At 40.3% G+C, this 25781-nt stretch overlaps 1 protein-coding gene and 1 long non-coding RNA gene across 3 annotated transcripts; one reads left to right on the top strand and one right to left on the bottom strand.

Moving 5' to 3' along the window:
• The first annotated feature begins 277 nt into the window (after window positions 1–277).
• CCL28 (C-C motif chemokine ligand 28) lies at window positions 278–20362 on the top strand. Of its 2 annotated transcripts, none has more exons than XM_068177617.1 (4): window positions 278–296; window positions 8619–8694; window positions 18617–18743; window positions 19507–20362. In XM_068177617.1, exons 2-4 carry the CDS (start codon window positions 8631–8633, stop codon window positions 19661–19663), a joined length of 348 nt encoding a protein of 115 aa, XP_068033718.1. In that variant the 5' UTR covers window positions 278–296; window positions 8619–8630; the 3' UTR covers window positions 19664–20362. The 2 variants fall into 2 exon arrangements, with proteins under 2 accessions (XP_068033718.1, XP_068033717.1); XM_068177616.1 differs by lacking the exon at window positions 278–296 and adding an exon at window positions 6365–6453.
• Window positions 9104–12616, bottom strand: LOC137465530 (uncharacterized). Its single transcript, XR_010994681.1, has 2 exons — window positions 12479–12616; window positions 9104–12320 (listed from the first exon to the last, which is right to left on the bottom strand). It is a non-coding gene; the product is annotated as an uncharacterized lncRNA (long non-coding RNA).
• Window positions 20363–25781: the final 5419 nt, after the last annotated feature.

Here is a 25781-nt window from a genome sequence, read left to right as displayed (position 1 = left end):
GCCTTGGACTAGGCATGCACTGAATACGTAATCAGAATGTGTTCAAACTGCTCAGATAACACACTCTAGGTGGAACTTCTCTGCAAGGAAGTAACTGATAGTGTGAAAAAGTGTACTGGGAAACAAAGCATTGAAGAGAGAATTGTTTTGCTCTGGCTTTTTCCTTCACCCAGTTGTTCTACCTCCCTACCTTGCAGGAGGACTGGCCTTTGAGTGGGCTTGTTCTCATTGCTACACAGGGCGCATATATATCAACCTTACTTAAAAGGGGAAAGGTTTCAAATGCACAGGGGAAGGTGAGTTGTCTGATGGTAGCAGAATGCTCTGTTCCTCAGTTGGTGGTAGGTGATACCAAGAGGGGGTGGGGGAAGCACCTCTTAAAACTATTACTATTGACTGAAGGTAGAGAAAAAATTATTTCCCTGGCTCTGGTGATATTTCAGGAAACTTTGCAGGAGCTACTTTACTGCTGGAGATAGAAACTTTACGTTTCAGCTGAGATTCCATACTGACATAATTACATCTACAGCAGTAATAAACACTGATGTTCTCAGTGTAATGAGAACAGCTTCTACTAAAATTTTCCAAGTTTGTGCTATATCTAGACTTGTTAAAAAAAAAAAAAAAGCAACAGAATGCTTTGCTTTGGAGATGTTGAGATGTTTGAAAATACTCAAATCCTTCCCTGTTTACAAAGGGTGTTTGCTGTTTCTGCTTCCTATCCCAAAGTTAACCATACTTGCCAGCCTTTAGCTGCTTCACACAGAAGGAAAGAACTTGTAGAGTTAAATATGGTTACCAGTGTTCTGAAGGCTTTTTGCTAGGGTTTTGAAGTCAAAACAATTGAGCAGAAGTGTTATGGGGCATACAGAAATTACATTTCAATGCTATTGAATGTTTTATTCCTTCATATTTTATCAAAATAAAACTTCACTGCCACTTGTTTTATTTCCTCCAGTCCATGACTAGTCCTTTCTGTGCTCTATCTCCCTGAGTCTCCTGGTGGTAGCATTTCACATTTGTCTCCAATGTGCTTTGTAAGAATTACCCAATCTCACTAGGTCCCTAATTAGTTTACGGGAGGAAAAAAAGCTTATTGTCTCATATGAACAAATGAGGTAGCTGAGGCAGTAAGTGTGTTCAAAGATAAATTCTTTGAAGTTGAAGAAGGAGAGCTGAATGGAGAATGTTATGATGAAATGTTCTTCAAGAAAAAGACTGATCTATAGAGGAGCTTGTTTCAAACTCTATAAGGGCTAGTTTGGAGTTTCATGGTTAAATGGTATGTGCCAGTCACTTCCTGCTAGCTGACCTAAAGTGATGAAATAGTTTGGGTTTGAAAACTACAAAAACAGAGCAGGTTTTGCAAACAACTTTGCAGTGCCAGGAAATGGGATCTGGAATAGTGATGAGGAACTAAGATATCTAATTCACTTGCCAAAGTAAATCAACTCCATGCCCCAAGTTACTCAATAAATATAAATATGCAGGACTCTTTCCATCCAAGTATTTGATGGACTGGAAACCACTGGATAATTTGAAAAAACAGGCATTGAAAGAGATTACAGGAAGACAATGTGTGTTCCCCTTCTGGAGGGCACAGAACCACCCCATGGCAGGACAGTCAGCATTTACTTGAAAGATTTGTCTCTTATTCCTGTTTGATTTCTGTTGCAACCCAAAGTCTGGATCTCTGAAGAACTGGACATTTCAGGGTGGTCCATCCTTAACTAGAAACATACAGTCAGTGGTATTGAAGTGTAAATGAGATTAAACAAAAAATTCACTTGCCCAACTTTAAGTGGTTAACATAACCTAAAAGGCATTTAAAGTGCAGATTTATTCCTGTGTATCTTTACAAATCAAATGAATTCTGTTACATCTGTGCAGTCTCTATCTGCTGGCTGTGAGATGAGTTTGGTTTGCTGTGGTAGTTTCATGATGTAACCTTTACTGTAAGTGAGGAATATTTGGTGACCACATTTCTTCAAGTGGAATTCAGAAGAAAAGCAGGCCAAATCCAGCAACCAAAGCCCTTCCAGTATTAATGAGAAAGAACTGTAGACCATGTTATTACGTATTATTAATAATGTCCTTATTAATAATTAACTTGTCTGGGTTAGTGCAGGTAGGTTTCAGTCTCTCATTGTGTTACATGCTGTTTAACAGTACGACAATCTGTGCTCAAGTAGTCTTACAATGTAAATAGTTTGGCTTATATCATGTAGGTAATGTTTAACTGTAAAAATATGAAAATAGAGGAAGGGATTATAATCTTGTTTAAATTCAAGTAACAGACTTTAGAAATACAAACTAAAATTAATGAATGCAAGTTAGTAGTTCTTTTCTCAAATTGCTGGCATTTCCCGTATCCCAGGGACTTGTGAAATTCATGTTTCTGGTATTCCAAAAGGAGAGTGGCCAGGAATACTCCCACATTTTTTGTGCTTTTTCTTTAAATTCATGTTTTAAAAAATTTCTTAAGTATGTTTTCCTGAGACAATGAACTCGTGGAGAATGATGGGGAGGATCTATATCTAATTCATGCATCATTTTACCGTTCAAAAATGTACTCTTTCTGTGTCCTGTTATTGGTAGAGTCTGGCCTCTTTTGGAAGTATGGCAAATCTAATTTTTTCTAAATGAGACAGTAGAAATTAACCCAACTGCAGTCCTGTCTACTGTGTTTCATCATAACACATGATGAAATTGTACACTGCAGTTATTTTGTTCCATTCTGTGGGAAAACAATTAACCAAAAAAAATTAAGTGGCATGGGGAAGAAGCTGTTTTGGATGACTGCTCCTTCCATGGTGAGTTTCCCCACTTGTGCCAAGCTACCTGACATCCCCAGAGACAGAATGGGCATTGATAGGAAATTTATGTAAAGACACCAAGTGAAAACACTGTTTTACAGTGGGCCACAAGTCCTGTTCAGGAAGGAAAGATCTTTCATTAGTGTCACCCTCACATTTCTTAACCTGGGCTGTAGAAAGCATGAAAGAAGTCTTGGCCTCCACTGGTCTAAAAGAAACTGTGAACTCAGCTCTAAACGAAGAACCAAGTATGCTGTGCGAGACTGACAAGTGCAGCATAGCCTCAGAGGCCTCAGGGATTTGAGGGGACAACTGCCTGTTACCTGGCAGACCTGAGGTCATGTGAAGTTGTATAAAAGCCTCAGTGCTAGCTAAACAACAAACATGTAACTTGAGGACATGATGGTTTATAAAACAAAATTTAATCTCCTGGTATAAACAAGGGCTGTAAGAGATCATAGTTCAGGGTTGGTAGTGACTTCACAAAGTACTGTCAGAGTGAGTGAATTTGGGTCAGAAAAGAGTTAGAATGACATTTGTTCGCTCTAAAAGTGGTGCAAGGCTGCTGTTCCCCACGCGTTGCTGCAATGTGCTGCACGTGCCCTGCACACACTCATGTTTGTATAACCTTGTCTGCGGCTCTGTTTGCACTCATCCTGCGTAAACCTCCCTGACTGCAAACATGTTCACACAAACTGTAACACCAGAACATTTCTGTGTGTATTTATGTTGGTAGAAAACAGCACCAGCCTTTTTAAAAAACTTGACTTAATGCATTTCCATTGAACAGTTGTCACTTTTTGTTATCATCCTATGCATACAATGTTGGGTTTTAAAAGATAGGGAGATCAGAACAGATGCTCAGGATACATCTTGTCCAGAAACACAACTTCAACAGGAGAAGCAGGTTAGAAATAGAACATCCTGCTGATCCAGACCACTAACCTGTGTGGTCAGATACTGCCTCTGTAGGGCATGAGCTTTCACATGTTTGTGAGTAGAACTTCTGTCCATCCCCCATTTTGGTTTTTGCCTTTTGGAATCAAAATCACAGACTTACTTCCTCATTCAAAAAGTCAGTTAAGGCCTAGGACAAAAAAAAACCATCCAAAACTTCGGGGTACCTGGCCTTTGGCACTTAGCTTTGTCATGACAGAAGGCAAAGTCTCCTGGGAGGTAGAGTTGGAAAGAGGCTGTGTGGACACCCATGTAAATGTCATTTTTTAAAATTTGTTTTCAAGAAAACTCAGCTGTGTATTCAAGAAGATACATTTATTTTTAAAATAATAAGGAAGCATGCAGAATTACTGGTCTTTGTTTTGTTCAAAAACACAATTCCCAATGTACTTATTTCCTGCTTGTGCATCTCAGCATCAAGTTTTCTCCTGAGCTAATCAGCCATGGAAAACATCTGACATTCTTTCTTTTCAGCACTCACCTTGTAATCCTCTAAATTATTATTGTTATGTTTTTTTTAAACAGAGACTGAGAAGGGAAGGGTCCAGTTTGTCCTTTTGCTCATTGCTTCAATAAATTAGGTCCTTCTTCTCATGCTGCATAATAAGGTGTCAGCCTTAAATATCATACTGGATGTACAGGAAGGGTTATAATTTGGCTATCTCAAGTCATGGGAACATGCTATTAGAAGCCAATATTTTCAGTTTACCAGCAATAATGTACTCTTTGCTAGTCTTGATGTAAGTTTCTGAGGTGAATCCTGGGGCTCTGCTCAGGGCTGACTTCCCAGTCAACATCTGCAACTTGATGCTAATACAGCATTCTATCAAATGGTACTCTTTGCTTCTTCACTAGTTGTTTTCTGGATGTCTGCCTCTCTAGTCTGCAATATTTTCATGGCCATCTTCTCTTCAGTCTGTTTCATTCTTTCAGAGAGGAACAGAATCACAGAACTTGTATCAGCCTCAGTTTTCTCGTAGTTCTCACTCCAGAGGGATAGATTTTCACTTCTCTTTTGAATGCCAGTCATCTTCTGTTCTCTGTTAGCACCTGTGCCACAGCATTCTCTCCTCCTGTGGTTTGGCCTCCAAAACACTGCCTTGTGAGGAACAATCCCTTTTGCTGTGTGCTGTGTGGTAGGGGTTCCCTCTGTGCTGTTTCCATTGATGATGATAATTGCTGCCACAGGAAGAGCTAAAGTACATACAGCACCTTCAGGTAAAATGCCTGGGGGGTGTATATGTGTCTGTCTGTCTGTACATGACTTTGTGTGTTAGCTGCTCCAGATGGAATTCAAAATACCCATAACAGAGCTTACTGAAATGGACAATGGGAAATAGTAGGTATTTCTCAGAAATTTTATCACTACAGCTAGAGCTGGTACCTTTGTCTTCTTGGTCTGTAAAGCCCAAAATGTAATTTCAGGACAAAAACCTGCATCTTCTTCCCAAGAGCTCAACTCTCATCCTATTCTGTCAAAATTTAGTAGTCAGGGAATGGAAGTCCTTGCCCTGAGTGCCAGGCAACAGCACAGCCAGAGACAAGCCTTTCAGAAATTCCTGCAAGTGCTGTACCTCTGTCACCAGAGAGTCCTGGGGAGGCTGAGCACAGCAGGAGCATGTGAACATCATCTGTGGGGACATTCATCTGGTGCAAGGGGAATGGGTGTTCCAGTCCCTCCTCAAGTTTCTTCCCTGTTTTATGCACCCATAAGATGTAGTTTGGAGTGTAAGATAGATTCCATGAGGCCCTAGCTGGCTGCTGGGGAACTATCCTGACATGCAGGTGTATCCATACCCTCCCTCCTGGGCAGAGGATTGAATCTGGCTTTCATATTGGAATTTGCATATTAAGCACTAATAATTTTCACAGCCCAAAGTTGTTTCTGGGACTCCTCTTTTTTCCCCAAAATGAAGTACCCACAGATAAAATATCTGTTATGAAGAAGGCTGAATGAGAGTTATGCAAACCATTTTAAAGTCAGAGATCTATGGTAGGCCCAGGGCTAGCCAATGCAGTCTAGAATAGGGGACATCTGAGGAGGCCACAGTTTCAGGTTTTGATATATACATAAATAATTGAGACATTGCTAGGAAGTCCAAAGTATATTTCATTGTGAAATCTGTCCATTAATGATTTAAGCCAAACTAGAAAAAATATTTATTACTGTGAGTTGGTTATTATGATCATTTACAGTGTAGTAAGTACTCTGATAAGCCTATTGCATCTATCAATGTGTTAGAGGCCTTCATCAAATTAAGTCTTGCTGGAAACAGTAAAGATCCAAAGTTGTTTTAACATGAATTATCCTGCTTTAGCAAACTGAACTTAGTCTTCCTCAGCAATCAGCACTCCTGTGGCAAAAGAACATTGTTTGACTGCAAGGAATGGGTGAAGGAAGGAGCATTTACTGTTGCCTCTGTTTGAGTAACTGCAGAAAGGTATATATAACTGAGGGGATTCTATTACAGTGCACACTTAAAAAGAAGAAGTTGCAATCATTAACCTCTGCTCAAAAACTGAAGGCTCAGATTAAAAGATCAGTCAGTTTTAACCTTGCTAGCCATTCTACCTCACAAATAAAACGTAGAACTTCAGAAAGGATTTTAAAAAGCATTTACTTTGTTTCTCAGGATAAGAGAATGACTAGCTTCTCATTTGCAACAATTTCTGCCTGCAAGTTAGTACTTTGATTTGAGCTTTGAATGCAATCCAAGTCAATATGTCAATAAAACGCTTTGCCTTCTTTCAGCTCTACTTGTAACTAATGTCACTGTCAACTCTTGTCAGCCCAATTCTTGGAAAAGAATTTCTGGCTAACTCCTTCTTCCTTTGTAAATTGGATGGCTGCCTGCACATTCATGTGGAGCCATAGCACAATGTTTGCTATTGTTCTCTTTGTTTTTATTTTTAATTTCTCAGTCTCATAAATCAGTGTTGTTTCCCCAGTATACATTTTGCCCTGTTCCAATAGGTTTAGCATTTTAAATTGTTGACACATGATATAGCCTCCATAAAGTGGGAAGCATGTTCCAGGTCTGACACAATCCTAATGTCCTTGCTGCACTTTCATGTTGAAGTAAATGGCCATTTCCTTAATTCTGTACCTATAAATGACACCATGAACATAAGATAGAGGAACATAAGATATAAAACTTGAGCTCAAGCTGAAAGAAATAAGTTTTATTCAGTGTGCTGTTGTTTGTTGCCAGCAGCCAAGAAAATAATACCCAGATATGGTTCTGAGACCACAGGAGGTGTGCATGCCTGAGTTACTCCTGGGGAGCACTTAGAACTTCTCATACAGGAATAGGTCTTAAGAAACACAAAATGCTTTGGTTCTTCCTCCATCCCCATCACTGCTACAGCTCCCTGTACTCCATACTCCCACTTTGGAAAGACCATTGTAATCTGTATCAGGTTGTTAAAACTGTATCATCCCACGTGAAGCATTTGCCAGGACAAACTAATTAATTATCTGCAAGGAAACAGCATTCTGATTTGCAGCATCAACCAGACACTGGAATACAAAATCTAATACTGACTGAAACTGTTTCTTTAACATGCTACTCCAGTAGCAGCTGTCTTACAGTATTTCTTTTAATGTAGTTTTTTCCTCTTTATGCTACTTTGAAGAACAATAATGCTGCTAATATTCTTGTCCTTATGTAGGTTCAGGTTATTAAAGCTGTTGTGATCTGTCTTAGCTTTGGCCAGGATGGTGTAACTTTTATAAACTAAATGGTGACAATGAATCAACTTGCTGATTTCAACATAAATTACTTCCTGAAAATCATACTTTAAACAACACATATGATTATTTTCTATTCTTTTTCATTTTAACAGTAGACTTTTATTTCAAAGTGTAGTAGTCTGGATTTGCCCTGGTCTCTTACCCTGGTAGATAACAGTGAACAGCAGAAACAAACAGCTATGAAGTAAAACACTGATAGTCGGAAAGGTTGATTGCACTTTATTAATTTATTATTAGAAGAAATTGCAAAACCAGTGTTGGGACAATGTAAGTATAGACTGAAGTCCCTGAAGTTACCAATTTTTTCTACCTTGTGGTCTGAAAATTTAGGAATAAATAAGACAAAGCAAAGATGAGCTTGGTTGAATAGATAGGAAATTCTCAGACTGATTTTCTAGTCCAGCCCTGGGAAAGGTCAAAGCAGGCAGCCTTCACTGCACTGCCTGTGGTGGAGTATAGCAGCTGCTTGCTACTCTAACAGCCACTGTGCTCAGTTCAGACTGAAACCACACAGTAATGTTTTTAGAGGTTTGGAAGCTTCAAAACAGTGCTAAAAGCCAAGTGTGACAGGAATAACATGGTCCTTACAGACTGAAAATGCCTAGGTCAAATGCAAAGCTAGGGCAAGGCTGAGGTCTCCTTGAGGTTGTATTTTTTGTACTAAAGCAGGTTTGGCCCACAGCATTGCACATGTAGCTTCTGTGCAGGTTGACACCTAATAGCAGAAAGTTTTTTTTCTCAATCCTCAATCCTGCAAGTACTTGTTTCTGAAGTACTCCTACCCTTGGCAAGTCTGTTGCTGAAGACCCTCATCAGTGAGAAGGACTGCAAGGATCTGGCTGTAAGGCAGTACCTTCTTGGGGAACTGTGTGGAATACAGCCTGTCTTCCCATCTGGCAAAAAACTGAACCATACATCTTCAGGTAAGAGGAGGAATCCTGCTGAAGTCCATAGTGCCACACAGGACAGAACTGATGCCAAGCTGCTGCTCAGGGTGGGGCTTTAAGGCACGTTCATGCCCAGCAGCCAGCAGGTGGGGTCAGGTGTTAGTCCTGCAGCTCACCACCTGCTCTGTGGCTGTGCTCCTGCAGCTCCAAGGAGGAATGGATGTGAAAATTGTCACAGTTTTGGTTGTTCTAGCAGTCACGGTTAGTCAGACGTCTGAGAGTAAGTAAAATTGTACTTTATCTATTTCTATACTTTAGTCTCTTAAAGATAAAAAGACATGAAGTGTGCCTGCCTGGAACTGTGTCTGCTTGAGCTTTTGCAGCTCTGCACAGGACCAGAGGTGATAGCTGAAATGCTGCTTTTCTTCAAAAAGTCAAACTTAGGTGTCTTAACTGCACAGAGCAATTCACATTTTCAGTGGATTCAGGGCTTCACCTGAGAATTTCCTCTGCAAACCTGATGTTTCCACAACAGGTGTGAGCACAATATAAATCTGTGAAGTGGCTGGAGCAAGGAAAAGCCATGTGAGCTATTTGTCATAGGAAACATTATCAAGAAGATTTTAGCTGCTGAAGGTGTAAGAAGCAGTGATTTCCTGAGGGAACACCTAGTAAAATGTCAGTATGTGTTCAAAGGGACCTGTCAAGTTCAGGTGTAAATTCCTCCTTTTCAAGCTTCCCAGAGGAAATGTGTTTAGAAAGTCACTTGGTCTTTTTCCTTTAAAGTGAAGTTGCCCTGGGTGGCAGAGATTTCAAAAAACTTTTTATGATAAACTTCCAGTAACAGATTTCTCCCAGCAGAAAAGCAGTTTTGAATGCAACTTTGCTCTTTGTTCCATGCAGCATGTCTCAAGGATTCAGGAGATCTAATAACACTTAAAAATTAAACTTCACTTTAAACTTAAAATTGAAAAAAAAAAAAAAACTAAACAACTTTAAAAGTTTTCAGAACCATCTAGGCAATGCTGTGCTTAAATCCTTACTTTTTCTTTGTAATTTTTTACTGTAAAATAGACTGTGTTCACAGAGAAGGTTATGCAGATTCTGGAGCACTTTCTTCAGGATGATCCTTTCTCAGGCTCTACTGGCTTCAGTAGGAGCAGGAATTGTGGAATTCCTTGAAGATTTAGACAACACATGGACAAAATCTGCGTTGGAATTTTATCCTGTTAAAATGGCCACTGCACCTGCTGCCATGGGAATGCTCTGCAAGTGCTTTTGGTCTAGATATATGATCTGGCCAGTCAGCAAGGTCTTGCACAATAGAAGTGACACATACATGCACAGGTCAAAGTAAAGGTTCTCTCAGAATGTGTTCTTTTACACTGAACCACAGGGGAAATGCCTTTAACACCCAAATTTCCTCAAACAGACATGCTCCATACTTGACTACAATACTCAAATGGCAGATCCCACAATAAAAATAAGCAGAATTTCAGGTGGCTGGCTGGGTTACAGGCACATGTTACCTGAGTTGAACCAGATTTGGGCTTAACTCTACCTAGGCTTATGCTTCTTAAGCTCACCATTATGCATCCATTTATTTCAGGGTGACAGTAGACATACAAGTAAGATCTGGGCTGGTACTCGCAGAAGTTTCTTTTGCTTGTGGATGTGAATTGGCAGCTGTTGACAGAGGCCAGGAAAGCCATCTATTGCCCAAAATCACACCCAGCTACAGGCTTAAGTATGGCCCAGCCAGGCAAGGCCAGAAAACAAGATCAAGGTATTCTGTAGAGTGTGATGGGGATTTCCCCCTCCACAAACTCTACCCCTCTACCCCCATTTTCCATAATATAATTCAAAATAAATTTTTGCAGTTTTACTTCAAAAATCCCGGTAATCTTCCATGATCACATCTCAGTGACAGGGATTTACAGGGTGCCACAAACACAGTGAAGGAAGCAGCACTGCATGAAGTATGCAGCAGGCTGGACAATGGAGCTTATTCCAAAGATGGTTGGTTTGAATTTCAATTTGAGAAGACAAAATTCTCTTCTGGAAGCTCCTACAAGTATTTCATCTTGAAGACATGAAAGGAGACATTTGGTAATTCACATACAGGAACAGCAACCAAATCAAATGTTTAATGCTACAGCATAGGATTAACAACCAAATAAGACTGTGAGAGACTTCCCAAAGGAGTTATCTGCACTTATTCTACTGAAGGTATTTCAATAATGTTAGTCTGGTCTGTGCAGTGTGGGAGATGGGTTCCCTCTTATCAAAATGTGTTTCTTTATAGAAACAAACCAGATTTATGTTCACATGACTGCTTCTTTTCGCATCTTAATATGCAAGATATTGTTATGTTTGTTTTTGCTAGGAATAGCAGAAATTTCCTCTCCTGGTAAGGCAGTAGATATTACTGGCTTTTTGATCATGTCAGTATTACACTCTGTGTTGCCAATTTTTAGCCTGCATTTCTTTGATGCTCGGTAACCCAAGCACCAAGGATGTTTTATGGAGACAGACAGCTTGCAAATTGATCATGATTTGATGGACAAAACCCCATCCTAAAAGCCTGACCTATAGGAAATACCCATCTGTCCATCTCCAGTCAGCCTTCCAGCTTTGCAAATGTCCATATTAACATCAGTCCTCACAGCAAAACAGAAGCATTACCACATAACTTCAATTATATTTATTCCTTGTATAGTATGTTTTTTTTAGATTTATGTATTATTGTTTATGGTTATATGGTTATAGCTTAGAATCCCTTCTATCTTTTTTTTAAACTGTCTCAGAATTGTCCTTTAACTGTATGCATTACCATGTTAAAATAGTAGGGTGCATGGGAACATTTTTCAGGATTTGAGTTTCCCTCTAAAAGTCCATCTATTAAGCAACCTCTTTGTTTTTACAGTCTATGTCTATGCTGCATTTCCCAAGAATTCTAGCATCTGGCTTTGTTCACCTGTCAACCAGGATCAGAGTCTTCTGCATAATGAAATAGTTATTGCCTTGCTTTAGATTAAGATGAAAAGACCTGCCTTGAGGTGCTGGACTCTTAAAATAGCCTAAAGTTTGTTTTAAATGAGAGAAACACTTTCTGGCAGCTTTATGGAATGGCTGCTAAATAAGCTGCCTTACAGTAGTTAATATTAAGTGTTGGTGAGGTGATAGTACATTTCCCTCCAAGGGCAGAGCCTGGATTCTATGTCCATAAGCCAACAACAAGGGACTAAGTGCTGAAACTCATCTGTGGAAATGGCTGTACTGATTTCAGAGCGTATCAATAAACACCATGTTCTGACTAAGCAAGATGGTAATACAATTAATCAATGCAAAGTTGTGTGGGTTTTCTTTCCAGATGTACAAAGCCTACTTTGTAACCACAAAAGAATTCCATTAGGAAACACTAATGCCTGCTGCTAATAGCACAGGTGTGCCAAACTTGTGCAATGTGTGCAGAGTTGCAACCATTCAGGGTGAACTTGAGGCACAATTAGCATCTCACATTTCAGCATAGAAACAAAAAGTGCCTCAGATGCATGGATCTCACTGTACGAGAGAAGCTTTCCCTCAGACCACACAAAGTGTTGGGGGAACCCATCCTGCTTGATAATGTTACCCATACTTGCTGGGCTCCCTCATTTTGTGTTAATTCAAGAACTGTCCTGGTTTTCTTGGTTACATAAAAGAATAAGTACAGCATGGCATTTCACTCAAGCAGTCCAGTTCACAAAGGTGAACCAAGTGCTCTTCCAGAGCTAGACAGGCTTCTGTACGCTGCCAGCAGGATTTAGGAGGGACATCAAAGGCCTGGTCAAAACACTAACTGCTGGAGTGAAACTTGTGAAGAAAAGAGCTGCACAAGTCCTGCCTAAGGCAGCTGGGTTGGGTCTGGAGTAGAAATGGAGAAAGGAAGGAAAAATGCTTTCCCTACTGTTCTCACTTAAAGCAAAGCTTTCGTTTATAACGTTTAGTCAAAAGAGACCAAAATGAAACCAATAGTTAAGAGCAAGCACAGGGGTTGGGGGCACAATGGCTCCATCACTCACCATCTGTTTCCATGGGGCATCATCTCCTCTTTTTTCCTCCATCTGGCCCTCCTTCATGAAGCAAAGACCTGCCATATTAAATTCTCTACGGAGGAGGCTGGCAGAACCACTAACTGCCATGTCTGTCCTTACCAGTGCTCTGCCTACCCCCTGCCAGAGGAGGGAAACTGCAGAAGAGAGCAGTACAAGAGCCTGGCACACTCCCACTGTGTGCCACAGGTGGGCTCTTCATCAGGCACGACAGTTTTCCTAAAAGACTTGGCAAATCTAGGAATATCAGCTTGAAACTGAAGAAGGACAGAAAAGTTCTTTGTGGTCCCAGAAACCGAGCATGCACCAATAACTCTTTTTTTTTTTTTTAGTATTTCTTTGCCTGAACCCTAGACAACCAGCCTTCTCTGGCTGATTAACATGTGGCTCTCAAGTTTGAGAATGACAATGAAAAAATTATAGCAGAAGGGTAAAACAAGTTTCTATAGACTAAGTTTGGCCAGATAGCAGAGAAGAAATGAAAAAGGAAAGTTTGGACAGTCAAAGAGATTTAATACTGATCAATTAAAATGTAAAGGCAGATATAATGGACAGTACCCATGGAGGTCTTGTTCCATGAGAGGCTTTGTTTTCACTGTGCTCCATTCCCAAGTACTCCAGTCATAGAATGGTTTGGTTTGAAAGAGACCTTAAAGCTCATTCAGTTCCAACCACTTCTGTCCTGTGCAGGGACAACCTGGACAACTTTCACATTTCTTTTCTTTTTTATTTCCTTTTTTTTTTTTTTTCTTTTTCTTTTTCTAAATAACTTTGAAAACAACAGGTCATTCCCTGGAGAGAGTTCCCAGGGAAGAAATACCAAAATAGATAATATCACTTGCTAAAATAACAACAGAAGAATCCCTTCTGTCACAAGATCCACCACTAAGCTTAATCCTTTCAGCAGTTCCTTTAAGAGTCTGTGTCAGACAACAGGTCTAAATAATTTTTGGGTGAGCTGCTGTGTATTTCTTACTATGTCACTGAGCAATAGAGACAGATGAATTCAGCAGCACTGAAAAAATCATATTGACTGATAAATGGCAAAAAAAGGCCATGCCAACATCCATGTGCAAACCCACAGTCCTTTCCTTTTAACTACTGTTTAGATCAACAATTACTAATAACCCTTATCAAATTGCTGAAACCACAAAAAAAAAAAAAAAAACAAAAAAAAAAAAACATGGCCCTACGTTGGGCTGAAATTATTAGCTTTGTTTAGGATTACCTCCTAATTTCTTCCTACTTACAGGATTAGAATGAAGTTATAGTAACAATGGAGCTGCAGGATGGCTCAGTGCTCCATGAGAGCAGCATCAGTTTTTCTGGGCTCTGGAGAATTACAGGATTTCCTTGGCTCACTACTGTCATACTTCATACACAGGAAAAAAATCCCATAAGTGCCTCTGTCAGCAGAAGGTTGCTGGTGACACTTTCATGTTCTCTGACAGAAAGACTTTCATGCCATGCATTCATCTATGACTCACAAATTATCAATTTCTATTTTCCATATTGTAGCTGTGCTTTTTTGCACATAACAAAAATGTAAAAAAAAAATTAATTGTGACAGCTTCTTTTTCATAAAAAATCCACTACACATCAGAATTCCTCAAGGAATACGTACATGTGTAAGCAAGAAAGATTCCCCAGGCACATAACTCTAATAAAAATGTACTAGCAGGTTCTCAATGTCCCTAAGAAATGCTCTTGCCTGTTTAGCACCACTTACTTATATTTTATGCAGAATTTCAGCCTGATTTTTGTTGGGGCATTCCCTAGTTTCACATACAGCCTGCTGCTGCCTGTACTCACAGCTGTGAGGCACAGCTTTTGTACAGCTGCATGGGCTGGATGTCAGTGGCATCCAATGCTCCAGGTCAAAGACTGAGCAGTGGGTGATTGAATTTGCAATCAATCTCTGGTCATGTAAGTGGTGTCTAAATATGCAGTTATAAACAAGTTGCTAAAGGATGCAATTCCTGTTGGTTAAGATTTTTGCAAAAGGGCTGTCAGTCAGAAGTGGCCAGTGAGACACTCACAAGCCCACCTGGATGCATCAGGAGTTTTGCTTTATTTTCCTTGGTTGAGCCTGTGTATGTTTTTCCTTACAAAGCTATAAAAGTACACCAATACTAATTTAATAATTTTCAATTATAAAGCATACAAATGGCTAACATGGTGATATATAGTGCACTGTAAAGTGCAATACTGATAGTTCTGATCTGAGTATCAAAGCAAGGGATGGTTTTAAGTACATAAAGTAGGATGAGGGCAAGAGGTAGTCAAGCATCAGCAAAACAGTTGAGGAATAGCTCAGGGGACAGCTGGCTCTCCCTAACACTTCCTGTAATATTCAGCCATTCTACAGAAGCTGGTAGTCCTGGTCTTGCCAAGTATTTTAGTTTACTAGACCCCAAAGAAGAACTGGAGTAGACCTCTCTAAAACCACAGCAGGCAACATCAGACAGAGTTGATAATATAATTACCCTTCTTTAAGTTTTCATCTGACAGAATTATTCTGTCAGGAGCTGACTAGCAATGACAAAACTTTAATTTTACCAACTCTATCTTGAGGACCCAGAAAAAACCTTAAACTTAGTGGTGCTCAATGAGCTGAATTTCCATTTGTGAACCTCAGTTAACTTGCTTCACCATAAGTATGCTGTTGAAGAGAGAAAAACAAAGGACAATGGGGAAATAACACAGGTAGCACTCAACACTTAATTAGTCTTTCTGCACCATATGATTATTTATAACCCTCCTCTCTGGGTTGCTGAGGAGACAACTGCTGAGCCAGCTTCTGTCTTTCCACCTCCCTTCTGATTGTGAGATCCCAGGGCCCTGTCATCAGCCCCACAGATACAAAATCCCCCTATAAGCAGCAGTGGGCAGTGTGAGTGCTCTCCAAAGACTCCAGCTCCATTGCTGGCTGCTCAAGCTCACTGCTTCAGCTGTGCCAGCATCTGTTATTCCAGCACTCAGCAAGTACTCTTGTAAGAAGAAGAGCACACAATTGTCTTGCTTACAGGAAAACTTTTAAACAGACTTCTGCTTACAGAAGCTGAAATTGATTGTCTGTCTGTTTTTTTTCTAGCTCATGACTCTTGCATTCAAGGCTAAATTATTACTTAGACAAAGCATGGATAGGAAGAAAAGTTAAAACAAATAGGAAGAAGATTCTCTCTCTGCTTCTCCCAGATTAGTTCAAGGTCTGGGACCCAGGAGTCCTTGCTGTGCTTATTTTGAAGAGTGGGTTTAATCTTGAGACCTTCATCCTAGATAAATCCCTGAGCAATACAGCTTTGCTTGTCCTTGAGCTAGTGGAGGAAATCCATTTCAGAAGATCTATTTCTCTGCTAGCACAATGTTAGTATTTTTCTTAAAAAATAAAAGCCCACCTAGATTTACAATTAGCTTTTTAAAGTTCAGTGACTTTTTATTTGTAAGATGGTATTAGCAAACAGGAAAAAAATGTGCAGGAGATAATTCCATAGCAGAGACACATTTAACCATGGGAGCCCTTGGGGTAAAAGAAAACACAAAGCCCAGCAAAAGCATTTATCATTTCAAAAAGACAACAAAAGATGATGGGCCTGATTTAACTTAAAAAGGCAGAGCTTTTAAATTATACTCCTGACACTTCCTGTGTCATTAATGTTGGTGATCTTCCACAAGCAAAAATAAATCTTTTAAAATTACTTTTATATTACTGTAACAAGCCTTTACATATGCCTGCACAAGGAGGGGTGAAGGAAACTTATTTAAACCACCAATCTCTCTTGTGGGAGAAATAGAGAAGACAGTATCTCACCACACAACCTGTGAAGATAACTAGTCCTTGACAGCACTCAGAACTGCCCTTCCGCTCAGGCATGCAGCATGGGGAGCAAACAGGAGCATGAAGTGTGGCTGCAGGTGCAGGGATCCGACCTCACTGGGCTCAGGGACGTGCTCAGGGGTGGGTCATGTCACTGCTGTGCTGCAGCTGAGGGATATGGGCTTTTAGGAACAGCAGGCTGGAAGGCAAGGAGAGGGAGTTGGCCTTTAAGCAGAGAGAAGCAGGAATGCATGGACTCTGCCTAGGGATGGAGGATGAGCTGGCTGAGAGCTTACAGGTCAGGATCAGTGGGCAGACCAACAGGGGTGATCTGGTAGTGTGGGGGTCTGCTATAGACCTGACCAGGCAGAAGAAGCTGAGGCCTTCTTCAAACAGCTGGAAAAATCCTCATATTCACAGACCTTAGTCTTCATGAGTGACTTTACCCATGCTGATATCTGCTGGAAGGGCAATACAACACTGCTGAAGCAATCCACAAACTTTGATGTGCATTGATGATCTCTTCCACAACAAGTAATCAAGTAACTGGCACAGAAAAGCACTCAGGTGGGTAAGGTACTTGCAAACAGAGCAGATCTAGTCAGGGGCATGAAATCAGAGGCAGCACTGGCTACAGTGTCCATAAAGTGGTGGAGTTTGGGATTCTAGGAGAAGGGAGCAGGGCAAAAAGCAACATCATGGCCCTAGATTTAATAGGAGCTGATTTACAACCTCTTCACAAGTTTGGAAGAATCCCATGGAATGATATCCTGGATAGAAGAGGGGTCAAGCAGAGCTGGCTGATATTCAAGGGTCACCCCCTCCAAACATTAGAAAGATCTGTACTGACAAATAGAAACCCAGCAGGAGGCCTGGCTGTTCCACACAAAAACAGTGTGTGGAACAAAGGGGTGGAAGCAGGGCTAGGTGACCTAAGTGGAGTATAGGGTTGTCTGATCATGCAGGAATGCTGTTAGGAAAGACAAAGCTGAGCTGGAGTAGAATCTGTCAGGGAATGTGACATGTGACAAAATGTTCCATAAGTATATAAATAACAAAAGAAAGAGGAGTGAATACCAAAATGCACTGCAAAATTGGACAGAGAAACTGGTAACAAATTACACGGATAAGGCTGAGGCACTCAACACTTTCTTAGTCTTACCCTTCACCATGCAAACTAGGCAAACTAACAAGAATCCCAGGTTCCTGGGACCAGAGGGAATGTTTGCAGCAAGGATGATTTATAGTCAGTGGAGAAGGACCAAACTAGAGAGCACTTTTAAAAACTAAACATATATAAGGCCACAGGACAAATAGGATGGACCACAACCAGTGCTGTGGAAGTTGGTTGATGCCATTGTGAGGCCACTGTCAGTTACCTTTGAACAGTCATGGCAAGTGGGAGAGGTTCCTGAAGATCGAAAGAGAGCAAGTATTACCCCTATCCTCAAGTAGAGCAAGAAGGAAGATCCAGAGAACTATAGGCTGCTAAACCTCATCTCAGTCCCTGGGAAGGTGATGAAGAAAATTCTCCAAGAAAGCATTTCCCAAGAGCTGAAAGGCAAGATAGTCATCAGAAGTGGTCAGCATGGATTTATGAAGGGGACATCATGCTTGACCAACCTGGAAGCCACCTCCAGTAGTGACTACCTTATTGGTCAGGAAGAGAGACATGGGCTTTGTGTACCTTGACTTCAGAAAAGGCTTTGATTACTGTCTCTTGTAATACCATCATAGACAAGCTGACAAAGCATAGGATAGACAAGTAAAGATTGAGGCAGACAGAGAACTGAATGAAGGTCCAGGTCCAGGGGGTTGTAATCAGTGCCATAAACCTCAGGGTTCACTATGGGAGACAACTGAGTTCAGCACCTTCATTAAAGACCTGGATAACGGAACAAAATGTGCCTGTGGCATGTTTGCAGATGAGAACAAACAGGGAGCAGTAGCTGATGCACCACATGGTTTTGCTGACATAGAAATGGGCAGAGAGGAAACTCAGGAAACAAGGGGAAATACTAAGTCCTGCATCTGGGGAGCAATGATGGCAGGCCTGGGGCTGGTAGGGTCTTATAAAATGGAGTTAATTAAGCTAACTACATTATCAGGGGCTGGGAGCAGAGCTCAAGCAGGACCCAGAGACCAGACTGCCCCGCTTGAGCAGAGAGCTGCACTAGATGACCTCCAGTGGTGCCTTCCAATCTCAACCCCTCTGTGATCCTGTGCAGTCAAACTATGAGTTATCCCTCTTATATCTGTGTTGTTTCTAACATTGCTACTCCTCTTTTTAGCTTTGTTTCCTGGGGCCTTTAACTGTTGCATGAAAATTTCTGATGAAATTTCCAAAGGAATTCTCAGAAGAGTGGAGAGATTTGAAATCCAGAAAGCTGGTGGCCTGTGTCACCTAGAGGCTGTTATGTAAGAGATATTTTGTGTTGTTCACTGTGAAATGGATACTGCAAGTTAAAACCTATTACACAGTATTTAAATAAGTAGAATCTTGGAAAGCTAACACAAATTCAAAAAACAATGTTGTATGTGATTTAAGAACTGTCCTTCTTTGTGCTATTTAAACTTGATTGTTAAAATTAAATTATTCTTTCACTAATAATACTGAATATTATTCAGCCTTCATTGACACTCGCTTTATTTTCAGAATTGAAAAATTTCTCATGTGCATTAAGACTTCTGCTCTTTCCAATTATTTATCCCCTAAAACCCTTGCCTAAACTCATTAAATCAGCTTTACTTTTGTACATAAACTATATCTAATTTTTTCTGGTACAATATCACACCATTTGGATTAAACTGGTACATTTTCTAGACTTTTGCATGACAATCATGGCAGTCATAATAACTGCACAGTAGTCTGCTTATTTATTGGCCATAGAAATGTACTGCTTTGCATTGTGGTTCTTTTTGTGCTGAAGTATTAAAGCCTTTACTACTGAAGTAGTAAAGCCTTTTTTCAGATTTTGGAATGTAAGTTTAATCAGCTAAAACTTAGATCCTAATGTATTTGAAACCAGAAAAAAATTAATAAACACAGCATAAAATATAATTTAAGATTAACCAAGTCTAACTTTGTGGTCTTCATAGATGAGTGATAATTATGATGATTTTTAAAAGCTGGGATTTTACTTTTTTCTGTGAAACTGACAACCATCTTTTTCAATGTTAGTCTCCACATGAAAGGCAGAAAGTTCTGTGTGAATCCATGGAATAGAAAAGTCAAAAAAATGATGAAGAAGATGAAGCACAAGATTCACGGGAGCAAATTTCATGTCAGAAAGCAGAGAAGAACCAGAATTACTAAACAGAAAGAACAGAAACAGTAGCAAAATTAAGCAAGATGAAGCAAAATGAAGCAAAATGACCCATGATGAAGATTCTGTGGCATATGGCACTGCGGGCAAGGATACCAGATTTCACTAGTGATGGATGATTGTAGCATTAAAATGACTTTTCAAATCTCTGTGTGCTAGAGAAAGCAGAGGCAGAAAACATCACCTGTACTCAGAACAATGCTGATCAGGCTATCAGACAAATGACAAAGTGTTACTGGTAATGTCTTGTAGCAAGGGCTCACAGTACCTCCTGGATCTTTTGGCAGACTTAAATCCTCCTCTCTCTCACTCTGCTTTTATGGCAACCTCCCCTGTGACTTCTGTTTTTACATGCTGTTCCTTCTCATTCCTCCATTTTTCCCAGTCCTATACTTGGTCCCTATTCTTCCCTGCCTGCAATCATCTTTCTGCTGATGCCTGTTTTGTTTATATTCTTCTAGCCATTAATCTTTCTTTTTTTCTTCATTTTACATAGTTTTACAAACAATTTTTCAGATACTTCCAGCTTGTTTGCCAAAACCACATCTTTTACCTGTTTTAAACAATCTCTGCTCCCAGCTGTTACTATCATGAAATATTGTTTCAGTGATAGTATCTGATCCTCTTCACAGGACTCAAAGTGGGGCACTTAAAGCTATGCAATAAAGATCATCTCTATTGCTTTTGTTAATTCGATTTTGTTCATTCAAATACTCAGATCCTTCAGATGGGTCCTTCCTACTCTCTTTGCAGAATTTCTCATAATTAAGACTGAGGATTACGTCTGTCCCTCAAGGCCTTTTCTCAAAGACTAGAAACCCAAGCAATGATGACAGTTTGGCCATCCACTCCACAGCCTCCCTTCCACTGTACAGTACTGCCTTCTCCTGTGTGGCACAGTCTGTATTCCCTCCCTCCTTCCTTGGAAACTTCAAAGTAATTTAGTATTTTCACAAAGATATCTCATCAACAGCACTTCTCACAGACATGTATACAGAAAGCAGCAAATGAGGGAGAAGAGATGTTTTTAAAAGAGTAACTGCCATAGAGTACACACATCTCATGAGCCAAAAATACTTAATATAGCAGCACAACTCTGCTCTTTCTCCTCTTCCCCTAGGAATTACTGTTTTTTTTTTTTTCAATCACTGCATTTGATTTAAATGAGCTCCCCTGAGTTGCCTCTAGTGTTTACTTTGAAATTTTTAGGTAAAACTACATCCTACAAGCATGGGAGAAAGGAAGGCTGATGACAGGGGATAGAAACGGCTGCTGGTAGGTTCCCTAAATAAGAAAGAGGATGAATAACCGCAGCAAGGTCACTAGAGATAAACAGCATACTCCTACAGATGCAAATCTGGTGAAAGAAACCTGACTCCCTCCAAAACAGATAAGAGAAACAATTACTGCTCTTATGAGCCAACTGCCTTCTGACAGGGATGAGGCAACTGATACAACTCTTCTTCCAGAATCTAGCGAATATTTTGTACAGCATGTACACTGGCATAGCTCCACCCACTGCCTGTTGGAATAGCAGGAAGCCTGCTGCTGGGAGCAGGAGTTGGGTCTGCCCTCTCTGACTCCGAGCCTGCACAGAGGCTCTTCCATCCAAAGCTGTGCTTGGTGCACTGCTGAGGCAGAGGATGTGACCCTGGCTAATGCAAGCTGAAATGGCACACGCTTTTCCACCATTTCATTTGCACTGCCTGGACACTGCACGGATAATTAGCTAATGGGTATCACACAGAATCCAAACCCCCTGGGCCCAGGTCAGCAGAGCACCAGGAATGCAAAACTGCTGAAGCACTTTACAATATAGCATCAGCATATTACTCTTTCTGGCACTTCCATTTTCTTCCTCATGTTCTGCTCTGCATTTCAGATTTTGAACCTTCTTGCTTCCTTCAGATTTACAGGTGGCTTTATGATGGCATCTCAGCTCCTCAGAGTAGTACCATCAATGCAACCAGTGACCTTTTGAGAGTATAAACATACTGACTAAAGCCTGGACTAATTTCCATGGCTGTGCTATGGGAGAGACCATTTCACAGGATTAGAGTATGGAACAACCTTCCCAAGCTGAGGGAAGGGAAGGGAAGGGAAGGGAAGGGAAGGGAAGGGAAGGGAAGGGAAGGGAAGGGAAGGGAAGGGAAGGGAAGGGAAGGGAAGGGAAGGGAAGGGAAGGGAAGGGAAGGGAAGGGAAGGGAAGGGAAGGGAAGGGAAGGGAAGGGAAGGGAAGGGAAGGGAAGGGAAGGGAAGGGAAGGGAAGGGAAGGGAAGGGAAGGGAAGGGAAGGGAAGGGAAGGGAAGGGAAGGGAAGGGAAGGGAAGGGAAGGGAAGGGAAGGGAAGGGAAGGGAAGGGTTAATGCTGGTTTAGGTACAGGTTGCTGGGAAGCTCCATGCAGTCTTGGCTTGCAGACCTGTCCTCTGATAGTTGTAGGATCACAGCACAGCTGCAGTTATCTCTCCCACTTGGAAAGTAGTACAGATACTACTAACTACTTTTTGTACTCTCAGCCTTTCTGGACTCCAAATCTTTGATTCTTATCAATTTAGCAATTCCTTCTTCGTATTGAAATTGAAGATCCAACCAAGTCTGCAACACAAATGTTATTGAAATATTTGCATTTACTGGACCTACTTTAAAGACTTTAATATTTTTGTTTGCATCTTCCAGTTCTTCAGTGTGATGTCTTCTATCAGGTTCTTCTGGAATCAGTAGATCAAACTGAGATATTATGAGATTACAAAGTCCATTCCCTGCTTCCAGCTGTATTTCAGGTTTTGGTTCCTGTGCATTCTTTTGGGAATTGAATTAGAAATAACTTCTACCTGTCATTCAATCTAATAAAAACTTTCTTCCCTGATATTGTTATATGAAGTACCAAAACAACACTTGAAAGATCCACTGCCTCATACAGTTTCATTTATCCCTGAATGCTGACACACAAATATGTAGAAGAAAAATCTTCCAGTTCCCAAATCTTCACTTGAGTGAACTCATAATCTCTGTACCTGAGCATTATTTTTGACCTTTGCTATTTTGTACTTGGCTACAAAATAAAATCAATGCCTTTTTCGTTAAAGTCATCCCAACATCTTGTTTTGTGGAAGAGATCAGGGCACATTACTTTGTTTTCCCTGAAAATGCTGAACAAAGCTCTCTTTTCAATAGGTTTAAGTGCCTAAAGGATGCATACTTGGATACATTTGAAAACACCAGTTAGTGTTTTAGTGGCTTAGAAGTGTAACTTCCATAGAATTAAGTCCAAATTAGACTTGTAATTAATATTCTTGAGAATTGTAATAAAGTCACTCTTAAGTACTTTTAACAAACAGTTTAACAGATTATCAACCACTTTTAAAATTTATTTTAAGAGTTATTAGCTTAATGTGACAGTCTCTAAGTCTTTAGGATGCTTTAAAGAAATAGCAGAAAGCATTGCTTAAGAACTGCTAAACAAAAGCAAAGAACCTGTTGGGTCTATTAAAGCAAAACCAGCACCCTGAATTTGATACTCTTAATTAAAACTAGAAGTCAGACTAGAGTAATAAGATTGCAAACAGTTTTCTTTCAAAACAGTAGTGGGTTAGGAGTTACCAGACACTTTTACACAGTTGAAAAATGTTAATAGAGGCTCAAATGCAAGCCACTATTTTACCAAAACAGTCTGGATTTTAACAGAGGAAGAGGATATATGTTTGCCCTCTGACTAGCACACCTGAGCATTTTTCTGAGACAATGTTATTCTGAGTTATGCTGAGTTTCCTTGGTAGTAACATTTTTATTAAAATAACCTGTCCTTTCTCAGGTTTCCAGTTCTAAGGTTACTGAGGTGCAGCACTCATTTTGGTGCATTAGTCGAAATTAACAAACACAATTTGCAAATCCAATTTTTGATTTGAATTTTTGATCTGGGCAGATTGGTTAAGCTCTACAGCCATGAAAGGGAAATGACCTGCATTCTCACTAGCTGGACTGGAAATAGTGCAATCACATATCTGGAGCATAATTTGGTTAGAAAACTATAATTAATTAACTAAGAGGTTTAGAATAAGATTCACCAACAACTTTAATGATATTAATGCAATCCTTACGAAAATTAATGTAAAACAGTTGTAGATTATTGCAACAGCAGCATAGACAGATTCTTTCTTGTGAACAAACAATTGTAATTTTTTATAAGTATTCACTTGTAATACAGTCTGTGGCAGGAAAAGCAAATAGTGTCATAAAGCTGAATAAAAAGAATAACACTATTGACAACAATTATACAATAAATTGCACTGATTAGTAAGAAAAAGTAGGTTCTAGATCTTAGGCTGTAAAGGATTAGTCATCAAACCAGTCTGCAAGAGGAAGAAGTCTGGACTTGATATAAATTTAAATTAGCATCTGGATGCATAAACATCCTGAGGATACAAAACCAATGCTTTTAGCAGTGTAAAGACCAGGTAAATCTCTAAATAGAGAGTAGAGATACATAGGCTATGGGGAAGAAAGCAATAATATGGATCACCTCCCAAAGCTAACCTTAGAAATTTTGATTGGGTTTCTTTATGACATCTGTAGAAGTTCTGCATTTTTAAGATCTGCATTTAGTGTTGACTATACATGCACTCAAAAAAAATTGCAGAACCCAATTCTGACATCACCATTTGGAAAGCAAGTAAGACATTTATCAGAAGGAAACCCCCCACCTGAGTGCAGGCTCCCAGGTGAGCAGGTTTGCATGGCCAGGAGCAGCAAGAGCAGGTGCAGCCAGAGCTGTACAAGGCAGCAGGCAGGCCAGCGACCTCACCAAGGGCATGCTCTCACAGTGCCCAAACAAACAAGTAGAGCAGGGCCAGTGATGGCAAAACAGGGTCGAACAAGAGTCCAGGTTTTCAGTCAAGTCTGTAGAGATGAGTAGGTCGGAGGTGAAGCTGGGAAGGCAAGTCACTGGGTCAGGATCAGCAAGGGTTGTACCACGCAGTACAGGCACATTCATGGTACCCCTCTGGCAATGGCCCAAGTTTGAATATGGCTCACAAGTGAAAGGGAAGAGGTAGCCAAGGAGGCTCCTCAGAGCTCCATCACACTGCTTTCTCCAGGGCAGCCCCATCCCAGGCTTCCTGAGATGTGGGACAGTGCTTGCCTTGTGCACAGGCAGCTGAGTCCCCAGGGAGCAGAGGAGTGGGCCAGTGTGTCTGCTGCCCAGCACCTCTTCCATAAAGCCAGGGCAATCCAGGCATCCCTGTGTCAGGAAACATTTTGCCACCAAGTACATATTGAGGGTGGTATTAGGAGCCCATTTTGATGTCTAGAACAAGGACACAGCTCTAGGTCTTGTTTTTTGGTACTGTGTGGTATTGAGGGGTCTTTTTGGTTGGTTAGTTGGTTGATTTTTGGTGGGGTTTTTTTGGGTCTTTTTTGTTTTGTTTAGCTTTCTTTTTTTGTTTTTCATTTTGGTTTTGGTTTGGTTTGGTTTGGTGGGTGCTTTTGTGTTTGTTTGTTTGGTGTTGGTTTGTTTGTTTCTTTTTTTCCTGTGGTAGGAATGGAAAAGAAGAAGGAATTTAAGTTTTGGAGTCTCAGAACAGAAGATGAACTTTTCTGACAAGTCCCTTTTGTCTGTAAGCAAAGGAGGTAACTGTGTCTACATGATGTAACTACAACATCACCTACTGAATTTGCATTTTGTCAACATGTTTTTTTCAGAATTACAAACGGAACTGGCTTGTAACAGTGACTGGCACAAGCTTATCAGGAGACTGAAGGGTGGCACGCACAAGCAAAACTTTTCTTGATTTCTCAGTAGTATTTCTCAATCCTCACACTACACATAGTTATGTGACAAATCTGTGATGATATTCCTTGCACATGGTATACCAAACAGTTGCTAGTTTAAAACAGATTGAACAAACAGGACAGGAGTTAACACTTTAAATGATGGCTTTTCCATTTCTACAACTAGAAATGTTTTAAACAGTTTTAAAACATTTAAAACAACAGTTTAAAACTGTTTAACTGTTTAAAACAACTGTTTTAACTGTTTAACTGTTTAAAACAACTGTTTTAAACAGTTGCTAGTTTAAAACAGATTGAACAAACAGGACAGGAGTTAACACTTTAAATGATGGCTTTTCCATTT

The sequence above is a fragment of the Anomalospiza imberbis genome, chromosome Z (assembly GCF_031753505.1).
Source record: "Anomalospiza imberbis isolate Cuckoo-Finch-1a 21T00152 chromosome Z, ASM3175350v1, whole genome shotgun sequence".
In the NCBI taxonomy this organism is placed as follows: Eukaryota; Metazoa; Chordata; class Aves; order Passeriformes; family Viduidae; genus Anomalospiza; species Anomalospiza imberbis.
The sequence above is the reverse complement of the archived record's forward strand: the minus strand, read 5'-3'. Positions and strand labels throughout refer to the sequence as shown.